This window comes from Dreissena polymorpha, chromosome 7, assembly GCF_020536995.1.
Source record: "Dreissena polymorpha isolate Duluth1 chromosome 7, UMN_Dpol_1.0, whole genome shotgun sequence".
NCBI classification, from domain to species: Eukaryota; Metazoa; Mollusca; class Bivalvia; order Myida; family Dreissenidae; genus Dreissena; species Dreissena polymorpha.
Genome location: NC_068361.1, coordinates 60940568 through 60958659, shown reverse-complemented (window position 1 = coordinate 60958659; position 18092 = coordinate 60940568). Strand labels below are relative to the sequence as shown.

The window sequence follows — 18092 nt, the reverse complement described above, 5'->3', positions numbered from 1 at the left end:
ATTTCTAAACTTAAAATAGTCTTCAGGTATATGATCAAATATTGTAACTATGTATATTATTTAAGATCTTCTAGTATTTGTTTGTGAAAAAACAATACAATACCGATCTATTCATATACTTCCGAACGCAGACATATAGACGCTGCGATCATACGTAACACCAACACCGAACACGACTTTTCATATTAAAAATACGGAGCATTAAAACTGGACACTGCTTTTCACGGTATGACAAGCTTTTATACAAAGCATTTTTTGTTTTTTATACAAATCATTTGTATTTATCAACACACGTATGTGCTGAAAAAGACCACGGTGAATACTATTGTGAATATGGCAACGGTTGATAATAGAGTAAAATGATAATGGTGAATAAAAAAGGGTGAAATAAAACTGTGAATAGCATGATATAAATACTGCATTTTGTCAACACGAGGAAATGCTGTTGCCAGAGGCAAAGATTTTATAAAGCTGATTTTGGTCACCTTCATATAAGTTTTCGAATGTTCGTTTGTTTTAATAACGCTTTCAAAAAACCTACACGTGACTGTCAACAATCCAATCAGAATCTTATATTGTCAAAATGTATAGAATATTTTAAAGTATCGACATTTTCATTTTAAAAGAACAAACGAAGAAAACAGAAAGTTGCGATAGAGTTAAGTGAAATTTACATTGGTTGATTAAATCTTAAATGGTTACGGTTTATACAATACTATAAAGTTTGAATGTTAATAAAAATGGTGAAAATAATAACGCTTAGTTATATAGTAAAATAACTAAGTCTTTCAAAATAATAATAGTGAAATCAGAATAAAGTGCATTTCGGTCGATCAGTTCAAAATTCAAACATTTTCACCACATGCAAAAACCGTACAAACAATTAGAAAAAGTAATAAGTATTTCAAAATAAAGCCAATCATATTCACCACATGCGAAAACCGTACAAACAATTTGAAAAAGTAATAAATATTTCAAAATAAAGCCAATCATAATTTTCTAAAAATCCAAAATTAAAAGTTATCATGATTGAATGACTAGTCGTCAAGTTGAAGCAGTTTGTTTCCATAAAGAATGTGTCCATGGAAATCAACTATTCATTTTCCGCTTGTTCTTATTCAGCTTCCTCTTTGAGACGGGCTCCTCAGCACTGAGTGTGCCTCTCTCATCCGATAATGAACTGAAAGAATAATTTTAATCACGTTAATTATAACTCAACAAAGATTTCCGGAATAATTGTTTGTTCAAATACTCTTTATGTGAGAAACAGGCTTCAGTGGCCTAGATAAACCGCTGGTAAATTATAATGATCATTATCCGGAATATAGAGTGCTACATAAACATCGTTGAATTTAAGATTCAAAGCAAAGTCAGCTTCCACATTGTTTCCATTCTAATGTCATGTAATTACCGCTAACCATTTGAAGATCGATATGTTAGTTTTAAATATACTTCAAATTGTCGTTCATATCAGGGTTATAGTATTACAATTCATATCTGCATACCTTAGTTCTATCTCAGGCCTACCATCAACGCCATAGAGATAATCTCCTCTTTTCCCCGTGTTCCATCGCACCTACATACAATTGGGGTGTTATTTGTTGCTAGTTTTTGTAAACAATAGTTCAGTGGTTGGTAATTATGTTTGTTGTTCGTATTACGTAATGGTTTCCACTGAGTATTTTCAGCACACACTAGTTAATGACAATTCGATTTACTAAGCAATTTCATGCACGTATCACACGTTATCAGTTTACCAACTATTAATTCCGTTAACTTTGCATTAAACGAACATTTAATACCGTTCACAAGGATTAGTTAATATTAAAATGAAAATGCAGAAAGTCTGATGTATTAACCCATTTATTTCTAGCGTCTAGAAAAAAGGCCTTGGCAAACAGCGAAGACCCAGATAAGACGACGCATGATGCGGCGTCTCATCAGGGTCTCCGCTGTTTTCTTACAGGAATTTCTGTGAGAAATATTCTAAATATAGAAATATTGAAATAAATATACTAGACATCCCTAATTTGGGAAATAAATTGATCCAATTTAAAAGGATGGGAGAGTCCACTAGGCATAAATGGGTTAAATGAAACGAAAAACCAAACATACGTGAGCTCTGGGTGGGTTCACTCGGATGACAACGCCCGTATTCCATGCACGGACACCTTCTATTTTAGCATTTTGGCCTGAAAGAGAAATTACGTAATTATAAGTTCAATCAACTATCCGAAAACGATCAACTTTTTAACTATTTAAAACCTGTTCACGGTTTCATACATTGACAAAATTGACAAAAAAAGCAAATTGTCGTTGTAGTTATGTTATTTGGAACGAAATAGTAATACTGAACATTCACCATGCCCTAAATATCAATTATATGCATCTTTTGACGTTTTAAAAATCTTATAGTTTTAAAGCGTTACAAACGCGTAACGATTGAATCAATTGGAGAGTTCTGTTGTTATAGCTATATTTTGTGACATTACGAGGATGGCTTCTATAAAGTATACAATACGTGAATTACTATATCAATATGGATGGCCGAGTGGTTTAATCGCTGGACTTTTACTTCATGGGTCAGTGGTTCGATCCCGGGTTTGGATTACTCTTTCTTTCTTTTTTCTTTTTTATTTATTCTTGAGCTCTCTTGTTTCGTTGTTTGCATTTATCAATTTAAAGCATTTTATGACAAACTTCAACACATGCCAAAATCTGTGAACACGTCAATAAAAATAAATATATAAAAATAAATTGAATTAATCAATAAATACAATATGAGTTGCAATCCCTTTTTTAGAAGCTATCACTCCTTTTGATTCGGAATATATTGTTAAACTTTCACGTAACTATACCAAATATCATGGAATGTAAAAAAGTAGGAACATTTGTATATATCCTTAAATAAGTTTGAGTAAAAATCTATGATTTCTAAATGTACACATTTTAATGTTAATCATATTGCCGTTATGTCTTTAAAACAATAAAGAAGAAAATGTTGATGACATAGGTAAGGATAACTATAGCCGAAGACCGTATGCTTTGAAAACATTCAAATGAAATATGTCAAAAATGTATAGTACATACTTAAACTAAAAAGTTGGCTGGGAAGGAATTTACATATAATAAATTTTTGTTTTCAAATCGACTTCCATTTTTTTTGTGTTAATTGTATGCGCATTATATCACACCATAAACCGAATAAATAATGTTACATCTAGCAGATTGCAGCCCCTTTATGATCGTCCAGATATTCAACATTTGCATTAAAAAGCGGCCATTTGTATCTTATGCTGCTTTCATTACAATATATAAATTATATATAAGTATATACATACTTGGTTTGACTTCACATCCGACAGCTATTACTTCGCCTGGGCGCAATTGCCTCTTTTCATCAGAAATTAGCACATCAAAGCCTCGTGCTCCGTATTGATACCCTTGTATGACATCATTTGCATCCCACTGTACCCAGACGACGGGATCTGAACATTCTGTGAAAACGGGGTTAAATGCATCTGCGTAAAGTGTCGTCCAAGATTAGCCTGTGCAGTCCACACAGGCTAATCAGGGACGACACTTCTCGCTTTTATTGTACTTTACGTATAAAGGAAGACTCTTCTTACCGAAAATCCAGTTAAGGCGTAGAGTGTTGTCCCTGATTGGCCTGTGCGGACTGCACAGGCTTATCTGGGACGACACTTTACGTACATACATTAATACCCCTTGTCACAGAGCGAGGCTCATATTAAACAATATTCAATCAGAAGAATGACCGGTATGAAATGTCGGTCCTCTTTCCATAAAGTTAGGATAGTTAACTTTATACTGGCCTTATTGAAACGAATCGACTATTTTATTAACTATGAAACAAAAAAACTGTTTTACAAATCATATATATTAACGACTCTGGATTTTTGTTGCGCATTATGGTGTTCAGCAACACAGTCACACTTACGTAAAATACATTCGATACCAAAAACGAGCTGCTAAAATAATAATACTGAATAAACCATATTCAATCCTTCAGCTCCCTTATTCAAAGAACTGGGTTGGTTGGCATTCAATAACAGATGTACTTTCCTAATTGGAGCTATTATTCCTAAGTTTGTTATAGGCGCAATGCCCTCTCATTTCAATAAAGTTATTCATATCTCAAATAACAATGTGTACGCTCTTAGATCAATCATACACACTGATATATCATCTATTCCGTTTAAAACAAATTATGGAAAACGAGCGTTTTCGTTTCGGTCACGAACCATATGGAATTCAATTTTCAATAAGCATCCGCCAAGTGTCTTCGAATACTACATTCAAAATAAAATTTAAAGAATACCTACAAACAAATCATTGATATATATTTATGCTCATTTTTAATTTTTCTATGTAAATACTTTGTTGTGATGTGTCTGATGTGATTTATTTAGTAAGATTGATTTTTGAAAGATTGATTTTTGTATCATATTTTGCATATTTTGTATTATCATAATCATCATGGTCATCATTATCATCGTTTTCGTCGTCTTCGTCGTCGTCGACGTCGTCAGAATTGATAAAGAAGTTATTATAACATTTAAATGTATAGTAAATTTTCTTATTTCCCTTGTATGTTCGTGTGCATGTTTCAATATGTATACTTGTGTTTTGTTACTGAAGACCACATTGTAAAACAGAAATTATTTCTTAATGTGAATTCTTCATATAATAAAGTTATTATTATTATTATTATTATTATTATTATTATTATTATTATTATTATTATACCGTAATTAAAAATACATAATATCACGTCAATGTCTGTTGTTCGCATTTTGTAAAAAAAAAGCAGAAAAAAGCGCCGTGTTTGCATCGCGCAATGATGTAACACACGGCTTCATAAGTTATTGTTTAAGTTAATCTATATTGAAACACAAGGAATACAATATATGCTCTCACAAAGTACAAATTCTCATAAATTATATACACCTAACTAATGTATTATAATTAAATAATGTTTATGTTAACTCTTTGAGGAAACACCATATTTTTTCCAAAATATATGTAAAGAAAATACAGTCAATGCATCTACATTAAAATTAATTACTGGCTTTATATTAAATGCACAAATTAGAGCTATGTTTTACCATCTACGGCATGACCAACGATGGTTCCCGGTTTATTCTTATCCTGGTCCTCATAGTGCCAGTCTGGTCCCCGGATAACCCGTGTTCCAATAACAGGAAACCTGGCATTGCTGCTCTCGAGGTATTTGTCTAATGGTGGCCGCATGCGTTCTCTTTCAATTCGTTTGTGATAAATTCGTGATTCCATATGCATTTCGTGTACGTCTTCCTGTAATACAAAATGGTCTAAAGGCTTATGTAAACAGACTCAATGCTCATGTTGTTTACTCTTATAAATGCAACGAAAACTCACAATGAGCGTGAATAAAACGGTTCAAGCGTAAATATTCATCCACAAAAACAAACACAAATAACACCATACATGCAAATCAACAGCTTACCAAATCTTCACTTGTGAGTTCTGAATAACTGCAATATACCCCAACAAGTCCGGGACGTGAAATTTCCGAAAACTCGGTTGAACGCTGAAAATAATAATAATTATTATTATTATTTTTATTTTTATTTGTTATTATTATTATTATTTTTATTATTTTTTTATTTTTTTATATTTTATTATTATTATTATTAATAGAATTATTATTATTGTTATTATCGTTATTATTATTATTATTATTATTATAATTATTATTATTATTATTATTATTATTATTATTATTATTATTATTATTATTATTATTATTGTTATTTTTATAATAATAATTATTATTATTGTATGGCACAAATTTAGTTTAGTTTTTTATAAAAGCAAGCAACGTGGCCTTGATTTTTATTCCATATAAAGGTCTTGATATCATTTAATTGTTTTCGTACACATAGGAAGTTGCGACGAGACAGCCTTCGTCCGTCCGTGTAGCTGTACAATGTCCTATATTGGGTTCCTGATGCCACTATTTCTAAGAAGTCCTAAAACATGAAAACAGCCGTTTCTGCAGGAAATATACCTTAACAATGAACATATTCACAAACTATGTTGCTAATAATTAACCAATTCAGGTTTTTAGATCGTTGATATTATACCGAATATAAGCATATGCGTTTAAAGAAAGACACATTTGATTAAGAAGAACATGCAGTCTCTTTGGTAAAAAGTTGAACTTACTATAAAATACTAATCACTATAAAATACTGTTTACCGACTCGATCGGTGATTTACTCATATCTTTTGTCCAGATGTGTGCCTAACCACAAGCATAATGAAAACATTAACATTTGTGACAACGTGTTTATGTTGATCATTTATTGCGGTATTAATAATCGGACTTAAAAATCAACGTCTTTGAGCGTTTACCTTATTATAGTCTCCGACACCAACATAAAACACAGATATTACTTGTCTTTCTGCATATTGCATTTCTTGGATAACGTCCACAGTTGTCTGTAATGGAAACATGAGTTGGCCTGAGTACAGATTGGACCGATGTATTCTCGCTGTGACATGCATTTTGGCTGATGGTGTCGTCTAAAGGACCTCATGATATTTTTTTAATTTGCATTTTATTCATTCCGCAATCAAAAGAGCCTCTTGCTGTCGGTTATTTCGTTTATTTCAAATTATTGTTACTGCTTTAACGAACTTGGTATATGTACTTCTGAACATTTTCTCAACTTTCATTAAAATTTTCTTAGATGATTTATTATTTTTCACCTAATATTTTCTTCAACGTACGGCAAATGACGCAGGCGTGATTTCAATTAGTTAAAGTTACATGCATTTTGGTATTAAACAAATGCAATATATATAGCCATAATAATACAAGAACAAACAAAAGGAAAAGTTAAATAAACCTGATCACATGTTTGTGGGTCAGAGACGTCAGGTCCGATTGTTTTCGAAGTATCTGTTGGGCGGCCATCCGTGACGACGATAATCTTATTGCGCATAACGAAACGATGATTATTTGTGCATTCCGCTCCATCTAATGAAAATAAATACGAAATGTATATTACATCTAGGAAAAGATAAATGGTTGTTCAGCAGTGAAGTAACATATTATCTTTTACTTTAAGACGCCTCATTGTTAATATATATGTCCGTATGCGATGCAGACAATTTGCTACAATACATTACGTTAAATGCTCTTAAGAACCGTTTTACCTAATAACTCAACTGTCACTGTAAATTCAAATACAATGGAGACGTTTCAACCCAACCCCTATCACAATAAACAAACTATTGTTGATTCGTATATTCACCTCAAGTGGGTAGACCCTATTTTAAATCAATGGCATTCATTTCCATCAAGTTAACTTACTATTGCTTAATTTAGATCCCGCTATAGCCATCACAAGCCCACCATAAAGTGGACTCGGACCTCCCAATGTCATGGTCTCTGTAAACAAAATGTGTCGCTGGTTTTATAGTTTCACATAATCATTCATTTACTTGGTCTAAACATATTATTAAACGTTTTATTAAACGAACACTTTAAAGTAAAACTTTGCCCTTATAAACATTGTTTATGAGTAAAAAACATAGTTTAGTGCGTTGTTTATAGTTGTAAAATATTTAGCCAAGAAATCACCCATTTTATCTCTTATTGAGCTGAAGTCTGTCGTCAGTAATATGTTAAGCTCAGTTTTGTGACCAAACGTGGCAAAAGCTACATGTTCTCTCAGACCAGGTGGTGGGTATAGCTGATCGTGTTCTTGAAGGCCTATAAGCAATATTTAGCCAAAACTTAAATAATTGAAGGCAACTTACAGTACATACCTTCGTAATTTAGTCATACTTTAGTAGAAACATTACCAATTATAACATATAAGCATGCATTAATTCAGAAGGCTCATTTTGAATGAGTATCAATATCAACTATAACGTTGATTATGTCATTAAAGAAGAGTAACGGCATCGAATTCATCTATAAAGAAAATGATAAAAATAATAAAATAATAACAACGGCGTGTTGTTGTTGTGTTGTTTTTGGATATTTTTGCAAAGCAAAAGTATACGGCATTATGTTAAATTGTTATTAATTGTATTTTCTAACATTATTTTATTGAATAATATACCTTCAAGAAATTCATTGACAAATAGTTTGGCCTGCCTCCATGCATTTCCAGAAGCCATACTTTTTGATATGTCCAGTAAAAGGACAGTATGATATCCTTCTAGAGGCTCCGTTCGTAATTGTTCTTAAATTGAAATAATGTACGCATGCTTTCAATTTAAATATTAAAAATGAATTTTCGAAATCAAGTTTAATATTTCACGTTTTACACATTGTGACAAATATTATACAGTATATTTGCTATTTTCACAGTGTGAAATGTATGCTATGAAAGTTTTATATCAACAGTATCAATGGGTATTTAAATTTAAAATTCAATTGAAGTCGCAATACATATATTTTTGTTTACGCGTGTAACAAGATATGTTCGTAAACCAAGCAAATCAAACACAAACGTTAAAAAACACATTTTTAACGCGCCCTGCGAAAAACTTAGGGATATGGGATATAAAAAATAACCCCTACATGACTTAACGTATAACATGTAAGAATACAGATGCAAAATATACCATCTCTTATCTTCGTTTTGGCCAGCGAAATCCATGCCTTTGTATCCATGATTTGAACTGTTGCTTGTTGTTGTTGAGTTATTTCTGTAAAATGATGTAATTAAAAAAAGACAAACTTGTTTGCAATCGAAAATTAAATTAGTATTATTTTATATTATGCTATCATTTCTAGACAATGTTTTTTAAAATTAATGGTAAACCACAATTAAGTAACCACATTTGTATGTGTATATGCTATAACAAAAATACCAAGATCATACGACACCTGTTTTTTGCTGGTTCTGTATTTGTAAAACTTCATTTAGTTTGGACGATGTGTGATGAATTAATTCATTTGCAATATTCTCATCTGGAGATACGATGTCCGTGCACCTAAACATACAAATGACAATTTAAGCCCGTGTCAGCATGACATTGAATGAGTATTTTATTAAGTAGGAGGAAGAGCACACACGTTATATAACTTTGCATGGCTGTTTATATGAATGATAATCGTTGGATAAGTACTCACGTAACCACATGCCTTGGAGCAGAATCTGATGAGTCTTGTTGATAAGTTGATAAAGCCAGGCCACCGTTCTTTAAATAATTATTCGTTTGTTCGCCACTCGTTGACAAGGTGCGCACCTCATCTCCGTTAGTTGATTGTGAAACAGGATCGTTCCCCGTAGACGAAGCAACACGTTCGTGTGTTGAATCGATATGCCCGCCATTCATTATATGTTTGTCTTCAACGTCGCGCATCATTTGTTTTAAATCATCCATCTGTGTCTGAAAATTGTCAAATCTTTTTCGCATTCGCTCCCTTCTTGAGTTCCTTTCGATGTTTTTTCGAACTGAGTCCTCCGCAAGAGAAATCCGCTGTGATAGAACCTGTAATTCTTAAAATATGTAGATACTATAAACAATTACATCACGTGTACATGTGCATACTTGCGAAGGCATTTTGTTTCCACAGTGGATCATCATTATTCTATTATATATGCATTGCGTTGTTTAAGTCACGACATACGTTGCAAATGACTCCCACAAGTAAAAATTATAAATTTTAAATGAACCATTTATAATGAAATTAAAATTATGTATATGTATTAAATGTGAAATTTATTGAATAAAACGTTTATTGTATTACCATGGTCAATTGCCGCAAGTGCACCAGAGCTATAAAATATGATAAATAAAACAAGAGTTTACATTTATTTCATTTCTAAAAAAGAGTCGAAAATGATATGAAAAAAAGCATATATCATACATATAACAGGTTAATTTGTATTGCAACCTTGTTGAAGTTTATAAGCGCTTTTGCTAGTGACAACATATTTAACGGTTCAAACTCAACTATAGCTGACATTGTCCCAGCCGCTGTCGCTTAAGAAATAAGCTGACATTTGAAGACTTCAAATAATATAATAGCAATAATTATTATTTAAGAATTTTTAATAAAAAATTAGAAATTGTGTTGAACACAAAACAAACATTTTTTTTAATGAATATCTGATGGTATATCCCATGTTATAAATTATGCATGCATGTATCCATAATAAGGCTAAGATGTACAACGCAATAATGCCATTTTACAAAAACATATGGTTTTACAGTTTATACATATTTCTAACTGCTAGACGTACTTTCTGCAGACATGTCCATTGTGTCTTTGCAACTGGTCAAGTGACTCTAGAATCCCTCGGGTACTGGTCTTAGAATCCTCCAAGTCAGCCTTTACCTGTTCTCTGGTCCGAATCTTCTGTATAAAAAGATTTTACGCAATAATGTCGGAATCGCCTTTATAACATGATTTCAAACAATAATGTGAATTTAAAATAATTTTAGGAGGGTTTAACAGAAACAGTTTCGAAGCTTTTAAAGACGAATACGGCACAAATTGTTTCGAAAAAAGAATTATATGTTGCATATTTCAGTTCAATATTGTTTCTATGGGGAAATGATAGCAACTCTATTTAATTAATAAAGAATCCATGAACTAATGCCAGGCCGTTAAATTGTTATGACCAGAGAACTACAAGGTTGCAACAGTTCCCACGCCCTTAAATATATATTCCACTCTGAATTTACAGATCTGCAATGTTTAATGATTATGACCATATCGTGTTGCTCTAGTATATATGTATATATCAATCACTCTTTATTTTATGTACATTTATGTAAAGAGTTTAATGTTATGTTATGATTTATAACAAGAGTTCTTTATTTTACTATTTGTGCAGGTCTTAGTGTACCTAATTTCTTGCATCTACTATGAGTAATTCGTGGCGGAAAACTATTGTCCTCGACTTATGCTCTGTAGTGTCAATCTATATTTAGTTTAGTACACGCGGATACCAAATACACTTTCAAAAGTAATAGTCGCGAAAGAATTGTTAAAGACTTAGTGTAGCAAATTTAGTTCATTTTCCATGAGAAATGTGTTGCGGAAAACGAAAAAGTCTCTATATATTCAACCTTTACAAAATTATGTACTCGCGGATGCCAAATATATTTTCAAAAATAATAGTATATCAATGTCGCGAAAGAATTGTTAAATACTTAGTATAGCAAATATCATCTACAATAAGTAAATCGTTGCGGAAAATTTTGTCTTAGACTAAAAGTGTCTATAAAGTCAACCTTTACTAGATTAAATACACTTGGATGCAAACTATACTTTAAAAATAATAGAAGACCAATTACGCAAAAGAATTGTTAAAGACTTTCTAATGCATTGAACAGACATATCACTTTTATTCTCATACCTCACAAGACCACTCTGTGTTTTTCACCCATATACCAAAAGAAACGTCACGTGGTAACATCATTTTGTTTTATTATACTTTACTTTTATTCACGATACTAAACTCCCATAGGCCATCGTAACATAGAAATACTGTCAGACCCAGAGGGAAAAAATTGACTGTCCAAAAACTACTGTCGCCCGCTACCTTAGCAATCACGTGCGGAATGAAGTCACTTTGATTGTCCGCGCACTAGCTGTATGAAGACGACGTCATTGGATTTTCATTGTTATGGTGACGTCACGATTTCGCGGAAAATTGTTTGAAGTTAATACTATGTTACTGTTAGACTTAGAAAACACTTTAAGAGACATACTTAATACTGTTTAACTATTGAATTTTTATTTCCTGTTACAAGAAATTGACTGTGTTAACCAGTGTACTTTTATTATTGTTATCAAAATATTAATGGTTGTTCATTGCTGAAATTAACTACAATTATTGAATATTAAAATTGTTCATGGTTCATATAAATTGTTCATGTTTGAATAGTGTTTTAATATCGGTATAATAAAATAAATATTACACGTCTGACAGGGTGACAGTAAATTTGTCAACTTTCGGAAAAATACTGTCAACCTCGTCTTCGCCTCGGTTGACAGTATTTCCTCAAGTTGACAAATTTACTGTCACCCTGTCAGCCATGTAATATTTATATACTGTTACCCGGATAAAAATAGTCTAACCATTCTATAAATAGACCCTGGATGTCCGATGCCTGTGCATTGTATAACAATACCATGTAGTGAAGTAATGAGCGTATGGCAGTAAATAATGTTGGGCAGCAAAATAAGTTTTTGATACCTAGACATTATTAAGAGAGTTGTTGTTTGTTGTATTCTGATTGGCTCGGTTGCATTATTTTGGAATCTTTTTGTAACCTTTATTGTCGTTTAAACTGTTATTCAACTTTAAGTTAAACGTTAACTGTTTTGGAATACACTTCCCATCAAATGTTTTGTTATGTTTGTTCGGTAAAATAAAATCAATATCACATGGTAGCGAGTGTTACAGCGAAACATATCAAGGAATGAAAGGTACCGCCCCGGTTGATCTTGGGTTGATATTGCTGTCATCGCTAGCTATCACTTGTTATTTATAAAATGATATTTATAGAATGATTTAGTTTGTAAACCTAGGTTTTAAGAAGATTTTGTAAACTGCTGTTTAATTCAAAGTTGATTCAGTAGCTGCAGTTGTATCAGAGAAAACAAATACACCTGCGAACTAAACGTAGGAATCAAATACTGATCAAGTCATTGTTTGTAATTAATAATGTATTTAACAATGTTTACACCACTGTATATACGTTTTTCCTACATGTTACCAACTGTGCGTTGTTTATCGAAATATTTTTGCGTTCATCTAAACTTTCCAACAGTTATTATTACTTCGTTTACGGTTACACTACGCTAAAATATTTATATATAGGCATCTTAAATACTAACATACAATCACCGTGTGCCTATTTTATTTTTTTAAGTTTATCAGGTACATGTTTGGTATTTCCAAATACAATATCATGTTTGTTATTTCCAAATACAATATCAATAAAACTAACTGTTACTTTATATTTTAAAAATAAAACAATAAAGCATTTACATATTCTTATTGTTAATGAAATAAATTTCTTTTTAAATTTCTTTATTGTAATACCATCAGAGTGTGTATGTGAAGTGTTTATTCAAATCAATATGCATACGAATGGATCTTTATAATTACGCATGACGTCACACATAATCACAATCTTAACCAATTTATGCTTAGTGGACTCTCCCATCCTTCTAAATTGGATCAATTTATTTCCAAAATTAGGGATGTCTAGTATATATATTTCTATATTTAGAATATTTCGTACAGAAATTCCTTTAAGCAAACAGCACAGACCCAGATGAGACGCCGCATTATGCGACGTCTCATCTGGGTCTACGCTGTTTGCCAAGGCATTTTTTTCTCGACGCTAGGCATAAATTGGTTAATATGCTTCTTAATTCAAGACTAAAGGTCGCCGTGGTGTAATGGATAGGGTGTCCGCCTAGCGACCGGGAGGTCATGAGTTCGATCCCAACCGCGGGAGCGTTCTTTAGATCTCCCAAAGACATCAAGTAATGGTTCTTGGCCCAGGAAACGGACTCGAGAGCTTTATATAAGCCTCAGGCTTTCGATGCAATCGAGCTAAAACAAATAGGTTTAAACTAATTCAAGACGAGACTATCGTTGATATAACAGATCATTAAATGTTTACTTTTTAATTAAAAAAATACTTACCAATTCATCCATTGTTTGTGACTACTAAACGTGTATATTAGTTGATCCTCCCGGTCATAATTTAATTGTATACATGACACAGTGAAAATAGATACAGGTATACTATTTGCTATGACTAGTTTAGAAGCTGGTTTTCACACATTTTCGTGAATTATAATGTTACATGACAGTTGAATTTAAAGTTACATAACCTGAGAGAGCTACTTAACTTACTTTATATTTGCTTCCTTATAATCCCCAAACCGGAAATACTTGATAGCGACACAAGTGTGTTATATCATGGTTATGTTTTGCGACAATATGCAAACTTAATGACACCAATATTAGGTTCGTTTGTAATCTAAACTTTTGTATTTGAGTGTGACAACGTACACTTCAGGGAAGGATATATTTATTTATGAACATAAACTGGAGGCATAGCTATATATATATATATATATATATATATATATATATATATATATATATATATATATATATATATATATATATAGTTTAATTATCCAATCATGCAATACCATTACGTTTAATTTGCCGAAGTGTCAAAATACTATTGTGCGACATATACTCATGATTACTATTATAGTTTTCCTAATATTCGTTTTAAACGTCTAAATGACAATAAGCAATATTACCATAGTTTGACATCAATCTACCACATATTTGTTTTCCATAAACTAAAAAAAAAATTGTAAAGAAACGTTGTTGAAAGTTTTCCATAGATGTTATATGTGTGTTTTTAAATTCTACACCATGTATTATTTTGGATGATACAACTCTAAATATACTATACAGTCGATACACATTCTCAGTTTATGGTATTAAATTTCTCATCATGTTTGTTGTAATTTAGGCAATTTTCGTTTTAAAGACAATACTTTAAAAACAAAAAACTTAAAAAACAAAAATATGGGATCAATAGAAAACAAAGTCAATATTCAATACTGGCTGGGAACGAATCCTTCAACTGTGCCAATAAAGTCTCGTGCATAGTTTAACACTTACCGCGTTGAAAGCAAGTGTAACTCATATTCATCGATGGTTTAAGCACTGCTATTCATGCTCTCTTACACTACCAACCAAATAACAAACCAAATTATATGAGCCCCGTTCTTGAAAAACTGGGAAAAATGTATGTGCGTTAAGTGTCGTCCCAGTTTAGCCTGTGCATTTCGCATCAGGGACAACACTTTCCGACAACACTAGATTTTCGTTTAGAAGAGACCTCCTTAAAACGAAAGATTCCATAAAAGCAGAAAGTGTCGTCCCGGATTAGGCTGTGCAGGCTGCTAATCTGGGATGACACTTTACGCACATGCATTAAGCCCAGTTTGTTCAAGGCCGAGGCTCGTATTGTTCAATCTCGTTTTATTTGACAGAACAGAAAAGATAGTATATTTGCGATGTAAGCATACACAGCTCATCGTCAAAACAATAAAGAAAAAATGCTAACATGAATACAAATGAGTCAAAATGACAACAATAAAAACAATAAATGAAAAGGTGAAAGAAAAAACATACAATAAAAGTGAATGCATTTTTTTAATATTTCGATTTTCGTGAAAATGTAGGATGTATGAGAAGGCTCGGTATGTTGTAACAACGTTACATGAATGATTATGTTGTAACAATGTTAAATGAATGGTTATGTTGTAACAACGTTAAATGAATGGTTATGTTGTAACAACGTTAAATGAATGATTAAATCCGTAACGGATTGAAAAAAGGATGAAGTTAGATAGTTAATACAGAACATTTCAAATTTGGGGGAAAGGCAGATATTTGCTATTAGATCTTTATATAATCGGCTCTTAATTAAATGCTTTTTTTAATACAGACATTAGCTAGACGTATAAAAAGAGATTTTCTGATTAATAATTGTAAAAACAAAACATAACAGGGCGTTGTTGTACTGATAAACACAACGCTTACACCTCCAACAATAAAAATATACAATAATTGAACATTGGTGTTTTATTTGAATGTGCAACACATCATGGTAGTGCAACGGTATCACAGAAGTTAGTAATCATGGTCATTGATATTAAATATTATTAAGAGCATGCATAGTAAGAGCTCGAGATCTAGGCACGAAATATAAAAATAACGTCAACAGTAATAAACCAACGCAAATATATTAGTTCATTACACGAGATATAATGCCAGGCGTTTACGTTTTTCCAAACGCATGTTCAAAGCGAGTACAGGCTACATAGAAAACATATGTGCAAAATAAATACTATCCCTAAAACAAGTATTGAAATGAAACGAGTCATGTTTTAACGTCAAGGTTTTACGTTTGATTATTTGTCGCCAACACATACAAAACCAAAAAAACAATCAGGAATTTTCTGTCTGCTTGTTTGTATTCCTCGCCCGTTTGTTTTTTCTTGAAACTGGTATTTCCCCGACTCTACTCTCATTTGACGCGAAGCTATAATGGTAAATCCGGAAAGTTAAAACAATGATGTCATTTAGTACGCACATCCACAGGACACTTTACTTTGTACTGCCTTTTAATACAATGTAGGTTAACCCCAGTAAACTTATCGCTGATTGTACTGGGCGTCCAATATGCAGCTGTTCTAACTGTGTTGACTTTTTGTTGTTGTTGTTTTTAAATTTATTTAGAAGTACCTGAGTCTTATTTGAGCATCGTCATCTATGCCGTAGGTATAGTCCCCTCTTTTTCCGTTGCTCCATCGCACCTGTTGAGAGAATCAATAAATGTGTACGTCCGTTGCGGAATAAAATTAGGTTTAATCAATTGTGTTTGTATCCTATTCGCGTCTACTTGTCATTCACTTAAATGTTCTGAAGAGCCATGCATTTACTATAGCTCTACAACAGTATGATTCTCATCAGTTACAATAATGCATTAATTCTGCTATATGAACATAATGAAGAATATTATATATATGCCAATTCATATCAACTCTTAGTAAATTGATAAAACCAATGCATATTATGTAAGCATCTATATCTGCAATTGTTATACAAAACACTTCATCTTAACAGGATGAGGATATGCAGAGCTTGATCCATCAACAGGGGGAAATCCAATTAACGTACATGAGCATTTGAAGGATTCAATAGAATAACTACTCCAGTGTTCCAAGCATGCACGCCTTCTACTTTTGCATGGACTTACTTATGGACCTTTAAGAAAACGGATTTGAGTGCATATTGTGTTTCACTTCAAAATAAATGTGTTCGTTGTTCACATGGTAACGTATATGAAGAAATAAATCATTGCTTGAGATAAATCCTGGGAGTAAACCTTAATGTTATGTAAGTGACTTTTATAAAGAAATAGTGTTATAATTACTGTCCATAAATAAATGTATATGCGGAAGTAAATAACTAATTGTACCGAAATGACATTCTTGGAAAAGCGCAGATATTTCCCCTCTGTTCACATACATACTTAGTTTAACGCGACATCCAACTGCTATTATTTCACCAGGGCGTAACTTTCTCTCATCGTCAGAAATAAGTAAGAAATCTTCACTGAGTAAAGGGCGTTGTCCCTGCAAAGTTCACGGACCTGGGTACCATAATTCAATAAAACGTATGAAAAAACATTCTTACCGTTCTTGCCGTTACATTATGCATCAAAACTAACTGCCCAGCGCCATTTGAAACCATTGTTTACATACATTTCGACTGGCTGACATTTTAAACACACGAGTTATTTCATTGGTCCAATTCGAAGGTGTGTCTTTACACCTGACGATTTCATTCAGTAATTGGGTCCGATAGACCACGAGTAGGTCACGCGAGTTGTGTATCGTGTTATTTCTTAAAATGTGACCCAGAATTTGTAAAAATCTGGAGGCAAGATTTGTACATTTCCAGAAAGAAAATTCATTTCTGCGTTGAATAAGACCGCGTTCGTGAAAATCGCTGCACAATTGATGAAGTTATGGCTGTTCAAAGCGATGCACCCCGTTTTGGGGTGATTTTAAGTTGAATACCTTGTTATATATATATATATATATATATATATATATATATATATATATATATATATATATATATATATATATATATGATAATAAGTTTTTCAGAAAAGTTGAATTTTTCGTTATAATTTAATTATTTATCATTCAAAATGATGATTTCACTAATTAATATCATAGCCACACTAACCACCTTTTTTATGCTGAAACACAGAAACGTGAAAGCGAAAGAGGAAAAATATATCCATATTTCCGAGTATTACGTTTTATGTCCCGTTCTACAAATAGCTGGTTTATAGTGTAACCAATAACGCAGTGGTTCAAAACAACAGACATAAAGAATAGATGATGTAAACAAACTCTTAAACATGGTTTTTCAAATCGGGTAAAAGAAAATAAATTTTTAACACAAATTCGCAGTTCT

The 18092-nt window shown here is 32.2% G+C and overlaps 2 protein-coding genes and 1 long non-coding RNA gene across 4 annotated transcripts in view; 2 read left to right on the top strand and 1 right to left on the bottom strand.

Moving 5' to 3' along the window:
* The window catches only part of LOC127840179 (carnosine synthase 1-like), a 214085-nt gene that overhangs the window by 178999 nt on the left and 16994 nt on the right, over window positions 1-18092 (top strand). The window lies entirely within an intron of this gene.
* Window positions 1-18092, top strand: part of LOC127840187 (uncharacterized) — a 30216-nt gene that overhangs the window by 1568 nt on the left and 10556 nt on the right. Inside the window, exon 2 of the long non-coding RNA XR_008030455.1 lies at window positions 16725-16917. This is a non-coding gene — a long non-coding RNA (uncharacterized LOC127840187). The remainder of the gene's footprint in view (window positions 1-16724; window positions 16918-18092) is intronic.
* On the bottom strand, window positions 981-13925 carry LOC127840182 (uncharacterized). 2 transcript variants are annotated; one of them, XM_052368683.1, is made up of 18 exons: window positions 13707-13925; window positions 10278-10393; window positions 9782-9810; window positions 9161-9530; window positions 8915-9021; window positions 8650-8733; window positions 8142-8264; window positions 7655-7786; window positions 7385-7462; window positions 6918-7048; window positions 6421-6507; window positions 5943-6035; window positions 5510-5593; window positions 5130-5337; window positions 3342-3497; window positions 2116-2192; window positions 1506-1576; window positions 981-1180 (listed from the first exon to the last, which is right to left on the bottom strand). In XM_052368683.1, exons 1-18 carry the CDS (start codon window positions 13716-13718, stop codon window positions 1090-1092), a joined length of 2049 nt encoding a protein of 682 aa, XP_052224643.1. In that variant the 5' UTR covers window positions 13719-13925; the 3' UTR covers window positions 981-1089. The 2 variants fall into 2 exon arrangements, with proteins under 2 accessions (XP_052224643.1, XP_052224644.1); XM_052368684.1 differs by having other exon boundaries at window positions 10278-10390.

Coding starts and splice junctions, on each gene's coding strand:
- LOC127840182 (XM_052368683.1), bottom strand. Junction 9,022..9,160: donor GCTCCAAGGCATGTGGTTAC/GTGAGTACTTAT, acceptor TTGTATGTTTAG/GTGCACGGACATCGTATCTC. Junction 2,193..3,341: donor CGGATGTGAAGTCAAACCAA/GTATGTATATAC, acceptor TTTCTCTTTCAG/GCCAAAATGCTAAAATAGAA.